The sequence below is a fragment of the Miniopterus schreibersii genome (genome assembly GCF_964146895.1).
Source record: "Miniopterus schreibersii genome assembly, chromosome: 18".
In the NCBI taxonomy this organism is placed as follows: domain Eukaryota; kingdom Metazoa; phylum Chordata; class Mammalia; order Chiroptera; family Miniopteridae; genus Miniopterus; species Miniopterus schreibersii.
In genome coordinates this window covers 31,609,516-31,632,496 of record NC_138121.1, presented here as the reverse complement: position 1 = coordinate 31,632,496, position 22,981 = coordinate 31,609,516, and the positions used below count along the sequence as shown (strand labels likewise).

Below are 22,981 nucleotides of genomic sequence, written 5' to 3'. Positions count from 1 at the left end.
CAAAATTATTTTTCCTGATGGAATTACAATAAAATATTTTAAAATTAATTATTCTAAGAATTGCTATTAAAATGTAAACACAACTAAGGAATCGGGCACTGAGCATATTGAGCAAAATGGCCTTTCATTTCCTATCCCACCTAATTAGAGCTCCTTACCTGCTGTTTGCCCATTGCTCATCCTTGCTGTCCAACCACAAAGGCAGCTTTTCCCGCTGCTTGTGGTGCTAGTCACAGGCTTCTGCTAGAGTTGTCGAAGTATAACTGAAGGAATAACCAGCATCAGAACAATACTGCAAACTGGTTCTCTAATGAAGCTGTGGAACTGTATCCAACTTGCATCGTGTAGGCGTCTTCCTTCCAATACCCACCAGGTTTATATTTAATATACAGGACTGGTATTTATATGTGTATATTATGAGCTCATAGGTCCTTTGGGATAATTAGAAATAGGTGTTCCTTCCCTAAGCCATCCGTCAGAAAAGCGTGATGCTGACATTAGAACATGGCACATTACTGCCACCTGCTGGTAAGTTGTGGTAAAATGCAAATCTACACCGTCTAGGAGGTGAGTGGTATCAAGTGGAATTTTACAGCGCACCACCTGAATACCATACCGAACCCAGTGGGGTAGCAAAATGGCCAAGAGTATGGGTGCTAAAGCCAGGTTGATGGGATTGGATTCCTAGCTCCAACCTTTCTTAGATGGTGACCTTAGAAAAGTGACGTAACTTCTTGCCTCTATTTCCTTCTCTATAGATGAGGATTGTCATAGTACCTGCTTCATGGGTATAGGTAATTATGAAGCGTGCCAATGCATATAAAGTCCTTAGAGCAATGCCTGGCACAGGGTGAGTGCCATATGAGTGTTTGTTGCCATACCGTTTTAAAATTTATTCAACAAATACTTGCAAGTGGCAGGCACAGTTCTAATGTCTCCACAATTAACCCTTTTAATCCTCATAGCAACCCTCTTGCGACAGGTAAGAACATATGTAGAGGGATGACTATAACATTTCGCAAAGTAGGCACTTGCAGACACCACATAACCCTCTCTGGGACATGACTGAAATTCCCACAGCCCAGGAGAATTCCTATCATCTCCCCAAGAAGACATGAAGACTTGGAAATGGAAAGAGTGGTTCAAGATTCTCAGGCTCTCATCAGGCTTGTGGGGTGCAGGTGGAGGCGGTGTGAGTGATTGTGTATGAGAGAGGGTAGGAGGCAGGAAAACTTGCCAGAACCCAGCCTCCTGAGTTCACCTGGGACCCAGCAGAGAGGTCTAGAAGTACTGGCCCACTCAGCGCCAAGGAAAGCTCTCGGGTGAGCACAAAGTCCTATCCTAGGACTCTGGGTCCTCCCCCCCTCCATCCTCTCCCACCCCCCACCCCCCGCCTTTCCCAGATTTAAAGATCCCTGAGTAGGGATTCACAACAGCGTTCAGAGCTGTGATTACTCATTGGTTCCCCCACAGAGATGCAGGATGGCCTGATGGGGAAGAGAACTTTATTGGGATGTTAGTGGGCAACACGTGGGAAGGTGAATTCCAGGGACCAAGCTGGTGGTCACTTAAAGAACAATAAATTAACTTACAAAATAAATTAAGGTGAGGTGGTCCCAAAGCAAGGAGGCAGCTGGGAATACCTGGGATTTCTTAGGGATAGTATTTGGAATTGGAAAGAGAATTGGAAATGAGAATTTCCAGCCCCCTCATGAGGGTATGAAATTAACCTTTTTGAGACCCTTTATCCAGTCTGGGAGTTGGGGTTCTGGGGTTCCAGGAAGAGGAAGGGTCTGGGTTCAATCAAAGGGGTGAAGGAGGAGAGGTCAGGGTCGTTCCTCCAGGAAGCGGTAAGTGGGGTTCTCATAGCCATGACGCTGCAGCTCACGCAGCTGCTGCTCCTCCAGGGTCAGCATGGGGTCCACCTGCAACAGGGCAAGGGAGGGAGAGTGGGGTGTAGCGACCTGACCACAGATCTTATAGCCCCTCCATGCCCAAGCTCTGGAACTCGTCCCCGAACCACGTCTTTGTGTCTCACCTCCACCACGCCGTGGCTGATAGCCCCATAGGGCTTCTTCCTGCGCAAGAGCAGCATGGAGAGGACGATCAGGGAGCCCCCACCTGCTATAATCAGCAAACCGGACACAGCCTCTCGCGACACTCCTGTCCCAGCTGGTGCCTGTGGGGAGAGGAGATGGGCCAGGGGTCATCTCCAGGCTCACCAGGACCCAGTGTGGCTTTGGAAGTCACAGCTTAGCCACTGACCTCTGACCTTTCCCCCTAGATACCCAAAATATTTCTCCTCTTACCAGCTCATCTCTCTGAATCTCCGATGAGTGGGAAGGAAAACCCCTTGGAACAGACACATTCACCTGGGGAAGCAGAAGTGTCAGGGACCCAGGCATGTGGGTCCCCCTCTCCTCCCCTTGTGCCAGAGAGGGCATCTCCTAGCCCTCTACTTCCCTAGAATCCTGAGGACCATGTCCTCAGTTACCTCTTCCCTTAGTCAAGGAATCCAAACCCCTGGCGCCCTCCTCCTTCAGACCTCTGAGTCCAGGCCCCATCCCCAGGCCTCCCTCAGGAGCCCACAGGGCTGACTAACTTACCTTCCGCTCATACTGTTCCAGGAGGGACAGCTTCTCTTTCCCAGGGGGTACAGCATCTTGTTCTGTGGACCCTACCCCCCAAGTCCTAGCTCATTCCTGAGAGTCCAGAGTGGTACTGCCCCTGCCTGGGGACGGGGTCAGAGGGGCACCAGACTCCACCCCAGGAGGTTTGGGGTTCCCAATATATGGACCCTTTTCCATTTTGAGCTTGGAGACTCAGTAGGATTTGGTGGCTGGGGTCTACTCTGTGAGATAGCTTTTGGAGGGGCCATGGGGGTATCTGCTGGCAGCCAGAGGAAGGGGAACAGTGAGGAGAGGAGGGCTTCATTGGAGAAAGGGTGGAGAAACACCCTCCCAGGGTCCAAAGCAGGAGGGTCAAGGATCCTACAGAGGCCTCCACAACCTTAGACATTGCTCTCCAATCTCTCCCACTCACTGTGGTAGCTGAGGCACCCCCAGACTTTGGGAGATTATAAATTAGGTTGAGGGCTTGTCTCCCAAAGTCTGAGGTTATATTTGGGTTATCTCACCATCCTTGGAATCCAGAGGCTGCAGCCCACCCTTGTCCTCGCTGCTGCTCCCAGGGACAGGGACTTCCAAGTCATTGGGACTCAGGTGTTCAGAGCGAAGGAGTTCCTCTGAGGGGAACATGCAGAAAGGTGGTTGAGGCTGTGAGCATAGGGACTCCACAAAAACTCCCCCCAAAAACACTGTATGAATGGATGGCACCTTAGCAGTGAAGTGATTGGGGGTTGCCGTGTGATCTGGGAAAGAGGGGAGCTGACTGGAGGCAACCCTGGCAGGGAAGATAGAGGCTGAAGTTGCAATGGCCTTAAAGAGCAGGAGAATGGGGGTTAGGTGTGGGACATGCACAGGAAGTCACAAGAGATCTGGGGGCTGTGACAAGTCACACTTTCCGGTATTCATGCCACTGTATAGGCTCCTCCCCTTGGATCTGGACTGGGATTGTGACTTGCTTTAACCAATAGAATGTGGGCCCCTGTCTTAAGAAGACTGGGAAGCTTCCACTTTCATGTTTGGGAAGCCTGGACCACCATGTAGGAAGTCTAGGCACCCTGTGGAGAGAAGATATGAAGGGTCTTTCTGGAGAAGAGAGGCCTTGAGCCTACATGGAGAGGTTGAGAGGCCCCAAAGTCCCAGCCCCTAGCAGATCTGCTAGCTGAATGTAGCTACATGATGAATGGATGGCATGTAGCTTGACTACTGAAAAGACCAGCAGAAGAAGCACCCAGCAGAACCCAGACTAGATGGCAGAATTATGAGCAAAGAAGATGGCTGATTTAAGTTCTGCTGTTTGTGACAGACGAATAGATAACTAAAGTGTGTTTGGGGGGGATGTCAAAGACGGGGTCAGGATCTGCCCTTCGAGATCTGGATTAGGAAGCAAGGGTCACATATACTCACGGATCTGGGGCCGCAGCTCCTGAGCCAGGCGCGGGTTCTGGTCGAGCAGCGCCAGGCTCTGGTTCATTCTTTCCTCGATTACTTGCAGGTGCGTCTGCACCTGTGGGGGAGTGATTATGAAGGATGAGCTGGGCAATGTAGGCTAGAGATGGGGAAACTGAGGTCGGGGGAAGGAGGGTATGGGAAGGGCAGCGGGGTTCAAGGAAAAAGCAGCACATTCAGTGGACAGGAAGCAGGGTACAACGGCCAGGAACTGGGCCACAGGAGGAAGGAAATCGAAGGAGGAAAAGCAGAATACAAAGAAAAGGGAAAGGTACAGAAGGCAGGAAGTGAGGGGCTTGGGAAAGGAAGTAAGGCAGAAGGGAGAGGAGTAGTCGCATAGACACATGGTACGTACAGGGTGCCAGGAGCATGGTACAGGGGATAGGAAATGGAGGCAAGTGGGTTGGAGGGGCAGAAAGCAGGATCTGAGGAATAGAAAGTGAGGTTTGAGGGGGTTCCAGAAAAGGAAGCAGGATTGGAGTATCATACAGAAATGATGAGGTTCAAGGGCAAGACTTGGAGCTCAAGAGCAGGAAGAGAACATCCAAGAAAAGAGGAATTAGGATCTGAAGGCACAGAACAGGGGTTCCAGGGCAAACAAGTAGGGTCAGGGAGAAAGAGGAATCGAGGACAGGAACAGGGTCCAAGGCACAGGAGGGGGGTTCTGGGAAAGGAAGAAGAAACTCAAGGGACAGAAGGAAGGGCAGTGTTCCAGGGTTAGGAATTCGGGACCCAAGGGACTGGAAAGGGTCCCAAGGCACAAAAGAGGGATTTCGGAGAGAGGAAGGCTGTCCAAGAGACAGAAAGAGGGCCTGAGGGAGAAGAAAAGTGTCTGAGGTATGGGGTCTGAGGGGTAGCAGGGTATTTGAGAGCTGGAAGAGTCTGAGCACCTGGAAGCTCATCTGCTGGGCCTTCTCGGGCTCCATGGCAGCCACGTGCTGGTAGTGTCGCAGTGTGTGCCTTTGCTCCTTCTGCTCTGCACGCAGGTAGCGCCTCAGGGCCAGCAGGACACGCTCTGGCTGTGGAAGGGATGGAGGCTGCCTAGGCCCGCCCCAGCCCATCTCATCCTCTGCCCTCTGCCCTCTGCCCCCACGGCCCCCATACCTGAGGTGGATCTCCCTGCAGTGCTGCCAGGAAACCTTCCAAGGCAGCCCGGCGCTGGTCGTTGATAAGGGCGATGACTCGGGTGGCATGGGTCTCCACCAGGCGCTGTCGCTCGCCAGACACCTGTTCCTCCAGGGTCTGCAGAATGGACTGGAAGTGCTATCAAGGAGTGGGCACAAGATCAGGAGAGGTGAAGATGGGTGAAAGCCTAGGTCAGTGGTCTTCTGGAAAGGCAGGGCTATAGGGCCAAGCAGGGTGGGTGCAGTAGATCTAGGTCTGGGCAGAGTCAACCTGGGGGTGGGACTACATTGCAGGATACTTTACTGGAAGGAGTGGGGATACAGGGTAGGACTAGGCCTACTGGGAGCCAAGCTGTACTGGGTAGGGACAATCTAGGAACAGAGTTGGCCTGTGTTAAGGTAAAAGGGAGCAAGTATTGTAATAAAGAGAGAGCTCTAGGTCTGGGCAGGGTAAACTGGAGACAGATTGTGCCTAAATGAGACTAAGGCGGGGGCGGGGATGGGGGTGGGGGGAGCAAAAGTCAGGGAATGGGGCTAACCTGAGTGGGGACTACAGGGGGTAGGGCTGTACCAAGGTGAAGCTGAAAGATGTGAAGACGTGGGATGGAGAAACATGAGGCTGGGCCTACTGAGGAGGGATTGAGTAAAAGTGAGATTAGAGGGGGCAGGACGAAAGTCAGGGGCGTGACCTAACAGGGACAGGAATGCATCAAAGAGGCTGGGAAGGACCTGGCTGTATCTGCAGGAGGCCCGGCTTGGGAGAGGACCCCAGAGCCAGTCCTGGGGTAAGAATGAAGTTAAGACAGGGCAAAACATGGCCAATCTGAGGAGAGCAAGGTCAGGTCTGATTTAGGCCAGGAGGGGTGGAGCTAAATAGAGGGGTGGGGCTAAGGGAGGCTGATATAAGTAGGAAGGGGTGGAACTGGAGGCTGGGATGAGGCCTGAGCCAGGCTGAGGCTGGATGTGCCCCAGGTAGTGGACAGGCATGAGTGAGTAGATCTGCTGGAGGTTGTCCTACCTCGTTCAGGGCCTGTCTGTCAGCTTTAGGCAGATTCTTGGACTGGTTGTCCGCCATGGCCCATTCACGCATCACCTGGGGGCAAGGGAACTTCAGGATTCTAAAATCCACCCTGCTCCGCCCAGTGAGTTCCCCAATCCTTCTTCAAGACTTTGGAGGCTCCAGATAGATCCCTTAAGTCCCACTGGTTCTTGGGTTCCCAAGAGAGAAGACTCAGAAGAAATTTAAGGTGGAAGAGAACCATGCACCTGAGTTTCCTTAGAATCTGGTGGTATTTCAATTCGAGTCTATGGGTTAGGGATCCCTGGTCATTTTAGGGGTGGCGCTGAGGGCTAGAGATTGATAGGGGATTTGGAGAGCTTTTGGAGGTAGTCCCAACTTGTCCCTGAGGAGTTTTCTTATATTTAGGGAGCTCTACATTGTGGGTGATCCTGGGACCCCTACTATCATCACCTCGTTAATCTGGCGCATCCTTCGCTCCTCCAGGTCCATCTTGGCCCGCAGGAAACCCTCGTGCTCACTGATTTCTCCAGGCATGCCAAAGTACACATCCACACCATCTGTGGGCCTTGGAGTGGGAGTCACTGCAACGCCAGGAATCAGGGGGTCAGCCTGAAGCCCATCTCCAGGAAACCTTTCCTACCTGGAGAACTACATTTCCTAGAGTGCACTGGAAACCACCATGTGTCCACTTTAGCCATCGCTGCTGCCTAGCATCATGGAAAATATAGTTCTGGACTAGGCCTGTTCTTGCAAAGCTTAGGAATCTATTATACCATCCTCTAACCCAGGGGTGGGGAATGTCCAGCCTGTGAAATCATTTGGTCCAGCCCAGATGAGGCAACTGCAGGCGGGACTTGAAATTCATTAAATAGGAGCTTGTTTCATAGCTAATTTTTAAGTTGATAATTTTGTATGGCCCACAAATGATGTTATAAATATCCAAATGGCCCTTGCAGAAAAAAGGGTCCCCACCCCTGAAACCCAAAATAATCCTTAGGACCTACCAAATGGCTCCTCCACTTCCAGGTACCCCCAACCACCCTTTTCACTCTTCATAGGCCAGGCCTTCCATCTGTATTTTATCCCAAACTGCTCTCATTTCTTCCGCTCCCTCCAATCAGACCTCTCCCCCATAGGTCTCCCTCCCAAAGACGTTCCTCCACCAAGACTCCACAAATCATCCTCCCTCCAGGGTGGAGGAGACTAGGGATTCAGAAATGATCTCACCTTTGCTGGCCCCTGCAGGGGGGTGGGGGCTTGAAGGTGGGACTCCTGCCTCTTCTTCCTCTTCGGCCTTCATGGGCTCCACAAAGTAATCATCTACTGGCTGGAGGAAGAACTCCTCCTCTTTCTCTTCCTCATCTCCCTCTACTCTGCCCCCCAGGGGCCAGGACCGGGTGGAGGGGTCACTGAGGGAGCAGAAGACACAAAGCAATAAAAACCCAGGTCCAGGCCCCCAGGCTTCCACTTCCTCAGAAGCCTTGGGATGGGCATGGAAGATCCCCTCCCACTCACCCAATTTCTGTCCCAGATGGGTCGGGGGTCACTGGAGGGGGGCAGCACACATACTCGACACCTCGGAACCGATCCATGCCACAGGGCAAAAGCATGCCCGAGCCATGCAGGATGAGGCCCTGGGAGCTGCAGGCCTGTAGGAAGAGTGGGTCCAGATGCCAGGACTGTGGGATAGGAGAAGGTAAAGGGGAGGGGCCTGGATGCCTGAGTCTAGGAGGCTGGGAGCCTGGATTCCTGGATCTGTCCAGGTGGGAAGAGGGGGCTGAGGCCCAGACTCTTGGGTTCTGCAGGAGGGGGGTGTTTGGGGACTAGAGTCCTGGGTTCTGGGGGTGAGGATAGATGGGCCAGGATTCTGACCTCCTGTGCTTCCTGATGCCTCCGAGTTGAACTCTCACACTGGTCCATGCGCTCCTGGTGCAAGAACCGGCAGCCTTCCGGCACCAGCAGGGCCTCACTCACGAATTCACCCGCTGGGAATGGGGGCACCAGAGTGAGACCATCCCATAGCCACTAGTCTCACCCTCTTCAGAATCCAGGTCTTTTATCCTCAGAGGCTTCTCTGTTCCACTCAGGACCCATGCATCGAGCTTCCCTAATGTGAGCCTCGAAACCAGGGCCCAGAATCTCACCCCCAGAGACCCCCACCTCCATTTCCCTCCCCCAGCCTGTGACTCACGCAGGCATCGGAAAGGCACAACTTGGTGGTGAGGGTGGGCACAGCGGCCACCCTGGGCACCCTCGCACCAGCGCTCCATGGGGATGGCCTGAGTCGCCTGTTCCACACGTGCAATCTGCAGCTCGGGGTACATCTGGGGGGCAGGTGGGGCGATCAATCCACTGTTCCGCCCCTACCAGCCGGGCTTCTCTTCTGGCCATGTCCCTTTTCAAGGCTCCAGTGTTCATAAGGCACTCTCCTCCTTAGGCCCTGCTTCTCCATAGAACCGGTCTTAGATCTCTAAGTCCCATAGGCCCATCGGCCACGACTCCTAGTAACTCTCCCTTACCACGCCCCCACCCCCGCCTCCACCCCCACCTCCGCCCACTATCCTTAGGCCCCTCCTGGGGCCTTTCCATAAACCCATACTCTCAATTCTTCTAAGCCCACTTCTCTTCTGGTCACCTTGCCCCCTTCTCCAATCAGGTTCATCTCTCTGTAGGTCTTACCAACCTTGAAGTCCCGCCTCTTTCCCCGTTTGGCCAGTAAGTGTCGCCCCTCTCAGTATTAGAGCTCCTTTCCACAGCCACGCCTCCTAGCCCTCCACTCGCGCACTGGGCTCCGCCCCTTTCCCTACCGTTTCCTACCGTCTTTTTGTCATTGGCTGCCCGCTCCTTTGACCACGCCCCCTACACGCCTACTTTTTGGGGAGCTACCACTTGAAGGCGCGGATACCTTCCTTAGCCGCTCTTTGCACAGCTCTTTCCTGACCTAGTTTCTCTCTTTCTTTTCTCTCTCTTTTTTTTGGTTCTTTTTTGTTTTGTTTTGTGACCTTTTGTCAGAAACAGGTCCCGCCCGCCCTGTCCTAGCTTCGCCTCTGGCCACGCCCCTGGCGTCCCAGCCTTCCTAGGTCCCGGGTCTCCCCGCCTGCCGAGCACCCGGCTTCCCCGCGCCGCGGCCGGTGCGGCCGGGCCTGGGCGCCGCGCGGGGCACGCCCACCTGTCTGCAGTACTCCAGCACGCGCTGCGGGTCCCGGAGGCAGCGCTGCGAGCGCTGAGCGTCTGGTTCCCAGCGGCCCGTGCGCAGGTCCCGATGAAGGGTTAGAAGCCCGCATAGTCCAGCCACCTGAGCCGACCCCCGGGCCTGGGGGTGTGGGCGAAGGGGTCAGTGAGGGCCCGGGAGGCCCCAGAACCAGCCCCCTCCACCAAGTACCGAGCACCCGCCTGGGGAGAGGTACGGTTTCCCCGGATACAGCTCCTACTGGGCGGGGGGCCCTAGCTCTCCTGTTGCTATGGCGACTCGGGTCCCCCAGGATTCTCCAGGCCTTGTTGTGGGCAGGACGAGCTCCACGCCCACCCCAGCGCAGCCGCGCCAGCGTGGAAGGGGTTAAACCCGAATCGCGGGGGAGGAGGTCGGAACCCAGGCGCTCTGGCCCCTCCTCCCTCCATCCCTAGCTCGGGCTCCCATTCTTGGGTGCAAAGATGACAGACGAGGCCTGCTTCAGGCCCTGCAGGCCTGCACGCCAAGCCTTTGAGGGCCGGAGAGCTGCCTCCTGGGTCGGGGGGCGGTGGCTGGAGGCCTAAACTCCTGGGTGCTGGGAGGCTGCGGGGCCCTCATATGGGTCCAGAGGATGGAAAGGGACCCAGATTCCTGGAGCTAAGTGTCTTACTGGGTCCTAGGTCCAGGTGGGGAGGGGCTGGGACTGAGTCACTTAGGTCGAGAGGGTCTGAGGGGGCTGGATTTCTGGGACCAGAAGCTCTGGAAAAGCCAGTTCCTATGCTGGGGGCGGGAGGTGGCTGGGACGACACATGATGGGGAGCTGGGGCCTGGACTCCTGGGTCTGTGAATGCCTAGTGCCGTTAGGGGCGCCTGGGGGCCGGCCACCTGGCTGGAAAGGCCGCACGTTCCGCGCCGGGGTCCAGAGGCCGGGTCCCGCCCCTTCCCCCATCCCCCAGGACCCGGCCGGGCCTCACCTCGGCCGCGCCGGGGCTCCCACCGGCCAGGCTCCCGACGGCGAGCTGCGCGCGCAGAAGCAGCAGCAATAGTGGCAGCGACAGCGGCAGCGGCGGCGGGGCCCGGCGGCGGCCCAGACCGCGAGCGGCGGGGCTGATGTGCCCCATGTCTGGGCTCCCGCGCCCTCACGTCCCCTGTGCTCCCGCCCAGCCCGACCCGGCCCCAGCGGTGACAGGAGCTCCCGGCGCCACAGCCTCTGCCTCCTCCTCCCGCCGCCCCCCGGCTGCGCCGGCGCCGCCAGCCCCGCCCCACGCCGGCCCCGCCTTCGCGGCAGGACAATAGCGGGCCCGCTCCGCGCGCCCAGCGCCTCCCGAACGCCGCGCGGGGCCTGCGTCAAGCCCCCGCCCCCTAAGGCGCCAGGTGCCCACCCTGCTCGGGCCTAGCCGGGGTCTGGGTCACGGGCCCGGGGTTGGGATTTCGTGTCCTTCCTCGGACTCAGACACTCACAGGTCGGCTCCCTCCTCTGCCAGGGATTGTCAGCATTGGAGACAACACCCGCCCCGCCCCCTACCCCCAACAGCATTTCTTCTCTTGAGTTGCCAGGGTACACAGGCCTCTTAAATGTGCCCAATCAAGAGCACAGCAGTTGCGACCCAGTTCTCCCTCCGATCCAGGAGTCTGGGACCCAGGCCCCTTTCCTAGGAGGACCAGAGGCCAAGCCCCCAGCCTTTCCCCCATAAGGCCCACGAGTCCCAGCCTTCTGCTCTGCTTCTCAAGGGTCTCAGGTGTCTGGAACTTTAATTCCTAGCTCGAAGATCCATGACAGGAAGTTCCCAGCCCCCCCCCCTTTAACCCTTACCCGGGGACAAATTTTCTCCATTGCTTTTCGTAGAGTGGAAGGGGAGGGGGGAGAAACATCGATGTGAGAGAGACGCACTGATTGGTTGCCTCCCACACATGCCCCGACTGGGCCTCCAGGATCGAGCCTGCACTGAGGTATGTGCCCTTGGCTAGGATCGAATCTGGGACTCTTCAGTCTGTGGGCTGACGCTCTAACCACTGCGCCACACTGGCCAGGGCTCAGGCTCCCTTTACAAAATGGCCCAATTCAGGTACCCAGCCCTTCAGGACAAGGGTCTGGATCCTCGTCTTTGCTCTAAGGACCAGGGAATTTTTATTTCCTCACCTCTAGCCTCTCCCTCCCAGCCTCCCCTCCAGGGCTTACTGTTTTGTCTCCTCCAAAAACAGTGTAGAATCCTGTCTTCCCCAAGCCCAGTGGAGGAGCCCTGTCATGTGTGAGCATGTATGTTTGTGTAGATGTATATTAAAAGAGCCTGGAGCACCAAACAGGTAGCAAGGGGCTTGGTTTTGCTCCTACAGTCACTTCATAGCCTAGGGTAGATAGAGGAAGGGCCTTGGGGCAGCCTGGATGGATACCTTCATTGATGGAGGGTAATAATGCCAAGAGAATCCTGAAGACAATTTTAATTTTTAAAATTAAACATATATCTTCTCACCCCCAGAGTCCACACCCACCCTCTCCAGTGACAGATCTCACCCTGTCCCCACTCCTTGGACCCAATTCTACCAGGACCTTTAAGGAAGGTGGAAGTAATGAAGATGGTGGCTCTCTTGGGTTCCCAAGGAGTGAACTGCCATCTCGGCTTCACTTCCGTTGGCCAAGCAAAGGGCGCCTCAGGGAGAGCCGGACAGGGCCTGGCCTGGCCTCCATCTTTATCTGCCCTATGTTACCTTTCTTCTCAATGCAAGTGGTCATCTTGAAATATCTTCCTTCAGTGTCTGGAAACAACTTCTATATCTGCCTCTAACTCCCGTCACCCCCTGTCTCTATTCCTCTGTAAAGGGACCATTTGGCATCTTGAGTCTCTTTTATACAGGGGAATAGGTGGACATAGTGGCCATTTTGCTCCCACTTGGGGCATCTCTTTTGGCTGAGCAAACTGTTCATCAATAACCCAGGCAATAGTAATGCTCTGTCTGTCCCCTCAATGTTTAGTTTTGGAGGAGTAAGCTCGCTAACTTGTTCTAGTTCTTTAGAAATCAGGACAATCAATCCATTATGACAAGTTGAAGATCCCAGCACTTTTCAGTTGGACAGATGCTACACATGAGTTTGGAGACGAGAGTGGCTGGGTGTGGGGAAGGCAGCATAAGGGAAAGGGGGGTCCCTGGGGGCCAGATCTGGGGGCCCAAAGGATGTGGGCTTGATGTAGCTGGTAAAAGCTCGAGAATGGGGTGTGGTGAGATAACCTGCCTGGGCTCTATACAGTTTGCAGGGGGGAGGCATGCCCAGGTGTGAGTTGAAGTCATAGAAAGGAGAGGTTCCCAGAGGTCCAAGGGGGGAGGGGGGTGGTAGGAAGAGGCTTTCTCCGGGGGTATTGCCAAGGCTCAGGCTCACACTGACTCCTCGGACCTTGTAGTAACCGTTGGTTGGGTCCTGAGGAGACAAATGGGATTTGTGAGTATGTAAGGTGTGTGTGGGGGGGAGGGGAGGACCACAGATGGAGATCAAGCCAGACCTAGTGAGAGACAAAAGACAGAACAGGAGCAGGCAGAGACAGAGAGATAGACATATAGACTGGAAGGATGACAAAGTAAGAAAAAACAGAACACAACAGTGACAAAAGACAAAGGAACAGAAGGAGATGGGCAGAAAAAGAGACAGAAGGATATAGGCCTGCTGAGGGGTGGTGGTGTGGAAGGAGGTGCAGAGGGAGAAAGAGAGAGAGATTGAGGCCAAGATATTTATTCATACATCTGCCCAACAGCCCCATGGCTTTGATTTTGTGTCATGCCTTGTGCTGCTGCTGCATAGACCTCACCTGTCCTCCCCAGACTAGCCCCACCTTTAGGGTCTTTTCTCTCTCTCCTCTGTACCTAGGACATGCTATTCTGCTCTTCTCTTGGCCTAAAACACTCCTGCCTTCCTTCCCATACCTACCTAATGCTCTCCTTCAATTCCAGGCCAAAGGGGAATGACAGATCACCAAACAGAGCCCAGAGGGGCCAGCACTGTAGTGGAGGAAGTACAGGCAGAGTGGCTGGGATTGTGATGATGGGGCTTTATGGGGAAGCACAGGCAAGACAACCGGGGCTGTGATGGGGAGGCCTTCAGCACAGTGATCAGGCTCTGATGGAGAAGCCCAGCTCAGAGTGGTCCTGGCTGTGACAGGCGAAACATGGACAGAATGATGAGAGCTGTGAGCTGGGAAGCATGGGCTTTCTAGAACAAGAAGTGTTTGAGCTGAGACTAGAGGAATTGAAGGAGAGCATTAGGTAGGTATGGGAAGGAAGGCAGGAGTGTTTTAGGCCAAGAGAAGAGCAGAATAGCACGTCCTAGGTACAGAGGAGAGAGAGAAAAGACCCTAAAGGTGGGGCTAGTCTGGGGAGATGTAAGGCCGGTGTGGAACCTGCTAAGTGAGAGAGGTCTAGGGGAGGCAAGCAGGGTGCAGTATCCAGGAGGCCTGAAACATGAGTGTGCTGGGGAAAGCACAGGCAGACTGAACCCTGATCTGGGGCTCAACATGGAGTCCAAGGATAGGACATACATGTGGGCAGAGTCAGCAGATATGCAAACTGAGGGTGTAAGGATGGGTGAGACAGCCCAGGTGGCAGGACAAAGAGGAAAGGGGGCTGGGTCCCTGCTCTTCGAGCAACAGAGTAAAAAAGGAGGGGACAGAAGCAGGGAAAGAGTCGGAGACACAGAGAAGGCAGCCCTTCCCCTTCCAACACTCACCTTGGTCTCCAGAGCCCCCTCCTCATCCAGAACCAGGTCACTGTGCATGATGGGGCCCTGGAGTAGGGTGATTAGTGAGAGGGGGTGGTCAGAGGATCCTTCTGCCCCAGTGCTTGACCCCAAGTGCCCTCAACTGAACAGTGGAGGCCAGGCAGAAGGGAGCTGGGGTCAAGACGCAGGAAAACAAAGGGCCCTGGGGACATATTGGATCTAGGGAATAATTTGCTCAGGGCATATTTGGATTTGGGGGACATTTGGGTCTGGGGTCAATGTTGGGACTAGGGCCCAATTCGAGTTTAGGGGCCCTGTTGGGACTAGGCTACTATTTGGGTCTAGAGGTACTATTAGGTCTGGGGACCCTGGCTTCCTACCTGGTCCTCACTGCTGCCTGTCTCCTCTTCCTCGGGACCCCGCAAACTGGAACCATTGCTGCCTGGAATTCGCACCAGGTTCTTTTGCTTGGAGAAAGAGGCTGAGGCCAAGGGCAGTGGGTGGGGGTGGGGGGAAGGATGCAGAGGTAAGTGATGTAGCAGGGTCACAGTTTGTGAACACCACTGAGCAGGGAGAGAGAGGATGGTGTGTGTGTGTGTGTGTGTGTGTGTGTGGTTAGGAGGCTAGGAACCAATGAGAGCCCTGGTTTGGGAGTGCAAGGAGTGTGACCTTGAGGAAGTGGAGTTAGGGCTTCAGGGAGGAACCAGGGCCTAAGGTGAGCCAAGTCCCACCAGGGCCTGGAGAGGCAGCACTGGGGCTAGGTCCCGAGGCTGGGCCTGTCAGTGAGCAGGGCGAGTGTGTGCTTGTGGGGGGGGGGGGTAGGGGGGAGCATTGGGGTAGGGCCCCAGTACTGACCCTTGCCTTGGCACCAGCAGCAGAGGGCCACCCCAGTGATGATCATGAGGAGAGTCATGGCCGAGGAGGCCACTCCAGCCACAATCCGCACAGTAGGCAGCAAGTCTGCAGGGACAAGAGAGGATGGTCTGAGGAAGCTGAGTGGACAGCTGAGGAGGAACTGGGGAATGGGGGGCTTGGGGCTTGGGTTGGGATCTCTGGGTTCAAAAAGTCACCAGGTTTGGGGATACCCAAGGTATGTAGTACCCTAGGCTTAAGGGCTCATGAAATTGGGGTTCCACGGGTAAACTCCCTGGCTTTAGGGAGTCTTAGAACTTGAGGAAATTTTACTTTGAAGATTCCCATCTTTGGGGCATCTGAATGTGAGGGGTGTCTCAGTTTAGGGTTCTGTATTTGAGGGAATTTATTTTTGGGGGGTCTCAAGATTCAAGGTACTTATAGTTTTGAGGCTCCCAAGGTTTAGGGGTCTCTGCATTTGGAGGTCCTCAGTTTGTGGGTTGTGGCCTTTTGGGGGTTGGGGGCCTCAGATTTGGGGATCTGCAGGCTCCAGGTCTCACCTCTACGGCCCAGGCTGACCCAGGTACCTCCCTCACCCAACCGGTTACGGGCACTGCAGTTGAAGCCCTGGCTAAAGTCAGACTCCTGGGTTCCCGAAATGTGTAGCACAGAGATCAGGCCTGGACCCTGTCCATCTCGGCCCTCCGGGGCTGGGAACGTCTCCACCAGGAACCGACCCCGCGACCCCTTCTCCAGGAAGCCTTCATCCCAGGACCAGATCTTGGGGCACAAAAGAAGGAGGTCGGAGGAGACTGGGGAGGGAGGGAGGAGGCGGGCAAGCTGTCGGGCAAGTCAGAGGTAGTCACGCAGTTTGGGGAGTCCGGCTGGGAAGTCCGGGATCACGGCTGGATGGGTCACGGGAGCAGGGACCTTTCCTTACCACGGTTTCTGGGGCCGGGGAGGCGAAGACTAGACACTGGAGGCGGGCGGGGCCCCTCAGGAAGGCGGGCGCGGAGTGCAGGGCGGTCACTACGGGGGGAGCTGGTTTGGAGATTGCGGTTCAATGAGAGGAGAGGCCCCGCTCTCCCAACCAAAGCCCGTTATCAATGAGGCCGGGCCAGGCGCTCCTCACTAACCCCAACCAACTAGGCCACGCCCCTCAAAAACTGGAACCCCCGGAGGCTCGGGGCTCGCCTTCACTAGGTCCCGCTAGCGTCCCCCGGCCCCGCCTCCACGAAGCTTCCACTCTCAAGGCCACGCCCACTCCCTCGGACGTCGCCCCCCCCCCCCCCCCCCCGCGCATCCCTGCCCCAGGACCTGAGCCGCCGTCTAGGAAGCGCCGGTTTCTCACCGTTCACAGTCAACCTGGCCTCTGCGGCGCCGCCCCCTCGGCCGGGGAGCCCCGGCTCGGCCCTGCACACGTAGTCGCCCGCATCCTCGGGAGCCACCGACGGAAGGCGCAGCGTGGGCCCGTAGCCTAGCACCTGGGGCAGGAAGGGGCGTCAGGGGCAGAACCTGGGCAGGAAGCTCCGTCCACTGCCCGCCACCGGCGCGAGCCCCAGACGCAGCCTTACCTGCGCGCCTCCGCGGCGCGTCCAGGTTACCCGTGGGAGCGGGTTCCCGCGCCAGGCACAGCTGAAGGAAGCGTCTTCCCCCAGATCTACAGACATGGGCTCCGGCTTTGCCTGCAGAATCGGCCCGACTAGAGGAAGGGCAGGGTCCAATGACCGGGGAGAGCTGTAAAATTCTGACCCAGAAAAGGCGCCCTCAAGGGCCCAGGTACCCCCGAGTCCGCAACTATGCTCACCCCCCCTGGCCCCGCCCTCGCCCCGCCCCTGCTCCACTTTGGCGTCGACCCAGCACAGCCAAACTCCGCCTACATCCTATGCCCGGCCCCCCTCCTCCCACAGCCCGTCGTGGCCGCGCCCCACTCAATCCCCGCGCGGCCGCCCTTGCCAGCAGGTCCCACTGCCCACACCCACCGCCGCCCCGGCTCACACTGTACATCCAACGCGGTGCTGCGGTTGGCGCTACCCACGGCGTTGCTGACTTCGCAGGACACTGGCGCAGTTAGGAAAGAGGCGTCAGCCACCACCTCCAACATTGGCCCTCGGGCCCCCAGCACTGGGGAGCCCCCCTTTGCCCACCTGCGGAGGTGGTGGGGCTGTAAGTGTCGCCTCAGCTCCCCAGGCACACCTACTTATGTCCCAGCCCCAGCCCTTCCCAAGCCAGCGCTTCTGTGCTTCGAGCTTGGGAGAGGTGATCGTGGTCCTCACCGGTAGCCCGTGACAGGAGGCTGGGCCCTGGCCTGGCATAGGAAAGTGACCTTCTCTCCCTCCTGCACAGTCTGTGGTTCTGCAGACAGAGTCACCACTGGGGAGTCTGTGAAGGTGGGCCAATAATCAGCGGTGGTCTGGGGGACCTGGAGTGCCTCCATTGATGACCTAGGAGGCTGATTCACAGCCCCTCCACCCCAGGACTGTGGATCTCCAGTTCCCTCTTCCCTGTGAGCTAGGACTCAGGCAGGCCTCCAGCTTTGTAATCCCTCAGGAGCCACAGGTCCACAGCCCCCTCCTCCCTCACACCCTGGAGTCCAGGTCCCAGGCCCCTGTCCAACTGCACTTACACTGCAGGCTCAGTGTGACAGCTGTGTCCTTTCCTGCAGGCAGGGCCTGGCTCCGGGCCCGGCAGACTAAAGTGGCTCCATCATCATGGCTGGAAGGGGTCAAGGATAAGATGCTCTCCACTGACTCAGTGGCCCCTTTCTTCAGCAGGGTCTGGGGGTTATGAATAATAATAATGATTCATCTCCCCCTACTATATGCTCTGTGTGTCAGGCTCTCTTCCAGGCACTGAAGTATTGCTGTATTTAATCCTCACCATTACCGTATGAGGGGCACGCTGCTATTACCCTTGTACAGAGAAGAAAACCGAGGGACCGAAGAGGCTAAGTTCTTTACTCAAGATCAGTCAGCTAACGAGTGACTGAGCCAGGTAGTATGGACCTAGAGTCCTCACCCTTAATTACACCCCAAAGGTCCCAACCCTTGAGTCCCTGCCCTCCCATGTCCTTATCTTCTCTGGATGAGCCTGTGGTCTGAGTGAATCCCCACATTTCCCTGAATGAGCAAGGGCTGGCAAAGGGGCTTGCATCTGACCTGGTAGAAGGCGGCCCCATCCAGCTGGACCCCATCTCGAAACCACAGCAGCTCAGGGGTGGGGCGGGCATCCCCACGGCTCCGACAGGTCAGATTTGCAGGAACCCCAGCAACCAGAGACACAGAGGGGCCGCCAAGCACCTGAGGGGCTTCTGGGGGCACTGTGGGTGGATCTGGGGTCAGAGCTGGATCCTGGGCCCAGAGACCCTGATCTTCCCAGCTCTAAATGACCACCCCTCTGTGCTCCCTGGACTCTGATACTCCCAGCTAGGACTGGCTGTCCCTCTGGGCACCCCTGGGAAGATGAGCGGGCTGGACACTCACCCAGCACGTGCAACTGGGCTGGTCGAGAGCGGAGGCCTGCCTGTGTAGCCTGACACTCATAAGATGCTTGATCTTCTAGTTCCACAGGTCTAATGTGGAGGTCGTGCTGGCCACTGGCTGCATTCCCTGACAGCCAGTACCTGGGCCACCCTGAAATCAAGAAAGAGGCAGTCACACCAGAGTTATGAGTTCCTGGCCCCATCCCAAAAGTGGGTGATGGGCCAGGAAGACACTAACGCTCTCCTGATCCAGAGTCACTTCAAACTTGGTGGTGACAAATTCAGAAAGAAAAAAAAAAGAGCCAGAAAGCAATTGCCATAAAGGTGAGACTAGATGCTACCTCTGGGGTAAAGAGGGAGGGAGCTATGAGAGGGGAAAGCAATAAGAAAGGCTTCTGGACCCCAGTAGTGGTTTCGTGGGTGTCTACTTTACAGATATTTGTCAAATCTCCCATTTATGTTTCATGCGGTTTTCTGCATTTATGTCATATTTTACAATAAAAATTAAAACCTCAAAACTTGTGGGTCACCCCCAAAGCATAAACTAAAAATTCAGGATAGCCCTGGCCAGCGTGGCTCAGTGGTTAGAGTATCCGGCTGCGTGCTGAAAGGTCCAAGGTCAAGGGCAAGCGCACCTGGGTTGCAGGTTTGACCCACTGCTCAGGTAGGGGCTGGCGCGGGAGGCAACCAATGCTGTGTCTCTTTCACATCGATCTCTCTCTCTCTCTTTCTCCCCCCTCCATCCCTCCCACTCTCTCTAAAAATCAATGGAAGATGTTTAACAGCACCAACCTTTTAGGACCCCCACCTGTTTACCTGAGCCCATTTATTTCCCAGACTCGCAAACGTCAAAATAGATGCTTCAGTTACAGCCGAAGCCCACCACCCAGGAGCTGAGGCCAGCCCCTCCCTGAGTACTGAGAACAGCCTCACCTGGCAGGTCCCTTTCAACCCCCAGAGCCAGCCCATCCTTAGTCCACTGAACCAGCCCCGAGTACGTGCCCAGGGCACAGGGCAGCCGGGCCTCATGCCCTAGCAGTACCACCAGGTCCTTCGGCTGTTGCAGGAAGTGGGGTGATGGGCCTAGGAGAATGGAGGGAGAGCAGAGCTGAGCTTAGCGCATTCAAGAGCGCCCTCGCTCAGGACCCAGGAGTTCAGTCCCCAAGCCCCTCTTCCCTCAGACCCAGAAGCCCAGGCTCCCAGACTCCTGCTCCCTCAGAGCCAGGAGTGCGAGCCCTCAGCCCCGATCAGCCCAGAAAACCGGGAGCTGGCAAACCACCCTCCCCCATAGTTACCGCCTCCCTCGCCCTTCGCGGTACCTGCGCGCCCTCCGAGGCACAGTAAGAGGAGGAGAGCAGGGGCCAGCATCCTGGGGGTGTGTGCCCCAAGAGCCAGCAGACTGCGGTCGCTCTGGCTTCCCTGCCAACTGCTTCCTCGACAGCACACCTCCCACCACGCTGGCCTGGAGCCCTCTTTGCGCCCAACTCTTCACCCCAGAATAGGGGAGCCCCTGTCGCTGCCTGGAGTTTCCCAAGTCTGCTCAGCCGCTGGCTCCGACGCTCTGAACCGCCGGCGAATTCCGCGCGCTGCGTCTCCGAGAGGTCCCCGCAGGGTCGGGTCGCATTCGCCCGCGCCCCGCCCCCTGGGGGACCCGCCCGCTTTCCATTGAGAAACTCCCGCGGCCGCAGCGCCAGTGAATGGGGGCAAGCGGGCGGGGCTCTCCTCTCCGGCCGGCGCCCCAGCCCAACTGGGATCTGGGAGCCCGAACACCTGGATCGAAGGAGGGGGTCTCGGCTGGGTTGGACACCTGCACCCTGCCGGGGTTGCGGGGGCACGGGGGTGAGGGGGAAGGAGGGGAGGGAGTGGAAGAAACTTGCTCAGCCCAGGTCCTGGAGGGACCGCGCTGAGTGGAAACCGAGCTATAAATGGGAACCCCTGGGGCCTCGCTAGTTTCCGCGCCCTGGGGAGGCGGGGCCCTGGGCGGCTCTGAGCCTGCGGGTCAGGAAGAGGGCTCCGGGGTGGCTGGGGGCAGCTAGCACCCCCGAGAAGAGGATGGTTCTGCTCTCCCCGCCTCAAAACCCCTCCTCAAAATATCCCCCTGCCTGTCTAGTTAGCCTCGCAAACCGTAGCACGTCCTAAGATCCAGGAACCCAGGCCCCCGGCCCCTCCTTTCCCAAGACCCCGCCGTCCGGGCTCAGCCCCTCGCCCCCACTCGGCTGTGGTTGCCGGGCGACAGCTGGGAGGCGGCGGTGCCCGGGCTGGGGCTGGCAGGGAGGCTGGGAACCTCGCAGCTTGTCCTGACGGCTGCATGCGTCCCAGCTGGGGCGTTCCCACGCTGCAAGCGGGCGGGTGCGCTGCGCAGCTGCTGGGGCAGGTGGGCGGGACCCCCAGCATGCTGAGGGGCGACCGTGGGCTCGCGACCCTGCTTCTGACATTCCTGAGCTTGTTGGGACTGAGGGTCCACACTCAAGTTGTCCATTGTTCCTGAGCTCAGATTCTCGAGTCCCTCCCTAAGTGGCAGGGACTTGGACTTCCAGAAGGCGAGCAGACCTCTGTTGACTGAGAAGCTCCGAGTTTCCCCGAGGAGCTGGGGACTCAACTAGGTCTTCTGCCTGCAGCAGATGCAGTTGGGAGAGGATGACATGGGGTCAGAAAATCTGATCTTAGGTCTTAGAGTCAGTGGATTTAAGCACCAGTCTCTCTCCCACTCCCTACACATGCCCAGGAGGATTTGAAAATCAACAGACAGTGAACATATGCCCAAGTTCGGGGGTGGAGGGTGGGAGTGTGTGTTGGTGGTGGTGGTGGTGGGGGCGCTGATCTCTTGGGAATTTGGGAGAAGGGGCTGCAGCCCTATACTGAGTCTGAGAGGGGTGGATCCTTGGGGCCCAGACTTGTGGGTCTTGGTAGCCCAGACTTCTGGGTCTGGGGGCCTGAACTCCTGGCTTCTGTTTTGGGGATCCAGCACCTGGATTTTGAAATAATATGAGCTTGAGGCCAGCTTTCCTGAAGCCTGGGGAGGAAGTCAGGCAGTAAGGCTGTTTTTCTAGACACCCGATATCACTTCCCTTTCCTGGCTCTCTGGGGCCAAAGATGGAGAGTCTGAGGTCCCAGGAGAATCCAGAGAAGGAAAACAGCCAAAGTGGAAGGTGGAAGATTTGTGCTAATTAAAGGCCCCAGCAACTGACAGCTATATACCCTGGTGTTGATGGACACCATCTGGTGAGGGCCCCTATGACAGAACCTCCTGCTCTGCATCGAGCCCATTCCCCAGGAGGTGTGGAGGGCAGTTGGGAGAGAAAATGTGGGAGGAGTGCAAGGAGTCAATATGGGAGAAAGAAAGACTAGAGGCAGCATCAAGAATGGAGCTGTGGGGGTTCAGGCCAGATGCCTCATTTTGTTCCTGGAGAAGGACCAGATAGGGGAGTCACGGTATCTGTGTAGGGGGTTGGGGGTGGGGCAAGCAGTTCCAATTCCTGCCGGAGATAAGCAGGCGGAAGAAGCTTACCCTGGGTGAGCGTGTATGAGCACACGGGCCGGGGAGGGCAGGCCAACCAGCATATGCTTATAAAACCCAAAGATGTGGCGGCAATCAGGAGAAACAAGTAAAAGAAAGAGGTATAGTTAAGGGACGACTGAAAACAAATATTTATGGAGCTCCTTGTGTTTGTGAGAGAGTATGGGGTTGGGGGCAGGGGGAGAGGGAGGTGAGAACAGAGACAGAGAAACAGAAAAGCAGAGACACGTAGATGCATAGAGAGGGAGACAATGGCATAGTCAAAGGTTGACTGAGATGCATGTAGCCACCTAATGGAGGGAGATAAGAGGAGAAAAAGACATGGAGGCAGGAGAAACTCAGAGATGGAGGAGGAAAGATAAATCGAGCCCTGGCCAGTGTGGCTCAGCTGGTTGTACATTGTCCTGTGCACCAAAAAGTGGCAGGTTCAGTTCCAGGTCAGGGCACATGCCCAGGTTATGGGCTCGATTCCCGGCAGGGGGCTTGCAGGAGGCAGCCTATCCGATGTTTCACTCTCACATCAATGTTTCTCTCTTCCTCTCCCTTTCTCTCTCTCTAAAAAAAAAAAAAAAAAAAAAAATCAATGAAAAAAGATAAATTGAGATGGCTGGGTGGAGGGAGAGAGACAGACACAGAAGAGACAGGGAGAAACAAGGAAGCTATGTGAACTACTCAGAACTCACAAGGCCCTTGCTGAAGGGTTCCTAGCTGGGTGCAATGCTACACCCACACTTAGTCCTGGGGGTCTTAGACACTACCTTTCACTCCCACCCACTCTGACTGCCTTGCCCCCTGCACACATACACCTTAGACACTCATATACACTCACACATCCTGCAAATGCTTTCACAGATCACAATTCACTCTCACCTCCCCACACTCATACAAATGCTCACTCACATGCACTTCACACACACATGCACACAGATATCTGCACTCTCCCAGTCTCTCATACACACTCCCCAGCAGACTCAGGGAAGGAAGAGACTTGCCAAGGTCATGTACCAGAGCAAGGAAGAGCTGAGGAGTCAGTCCTAACCCC

General features: G+C 56.4%; 2 protein-coding genes across 3 annotated transcripts; both read right to left on the bottom strand.

Moving 5' to 3' along the window:
* Positions 1-1,455: 1,455 nt before the first annotated feature.
* On the bottom strand, positions 1,456-10,628 carry APLP1 (amyloid beta precursor like protein 1). 2 transcript variants are annotated; one of them, XM_081118426.1, is made up of 16 exons: positions 10,362-10,628; positions 9,388-9,531; positions 8,410-8,542; positions 8,091-8,203; positions 7,734-7,867; positions 7,446-7,627; positions 6,669-6,799; positions 6,216-6,290; positions 5,178-5,336; positions 4,964-5,092; positions 4,032-4,131; positions 3,137-3,244; positions 2,607-2,677; positions 2,310-2,372; positions 2,039-2,179; positions 1,456-1,925 (listed from the first exon to the last, which is right to left on the bottom strand). In XM_081118426.1, the coding sequence occupies exons 1-16, from the start codon at positions 10,506-10,508 to the stop codon at positions 1,827-1,829; spliced, it is 1,929 nt and encodes a 642-aa protein (XP_080974552.1). In that variant the 5' UTR covers positions 10,509-10,628; the 3' UTR covers positions 1,456-1,826. The 2 variants fall into 2 exon arrangements, with proteins under 2 accessions (XP_080974552.1, XP_080974553.1); XM_081118427.1 differs by lacking the exons at positions 8,091-8,203; positions 8,410-8,542 and having other exon boundaries at positions 10,362-10,622.
* Positions 10,629-11,815: 1,187 nt separating this feature from the next.
* KIRREL2 (kirre like nephrin family adhesion molecule 2) lies at positions 11,816-19,790 on the bottom strand (the record flags this gene model as incomplete). The annotated part of the gene is made up of 15 exons (XM_081117699.1): positions 11,816-12,799; positions 14,099-14,155; positions 14,470-14,570; positions 14,945-15,049; positions 15,502-15,721; positions 15,882-15,982; positions 16,293-16,425; positions 16,516-16,643; positions 16,940-17,088; positions 17,218-17,323; positions 17,568-17,718; positions 18,100-18,260; positions 18,424-18,573; positions 19,356-19,505; positions 19,742-19,790. The coding sequence occupies 15 exons, from the start codon at positions 19,788-19,790 to the stop codon at positions 12,464-12,466; spliced, it is 2,097 nt and encodes a 698-aa protein (XP_080973825.1). The 3' UTR covers positions 11,816-12,463.
* Positions 19,791-22,981: the final 3,191 nt, after the last annotated feature.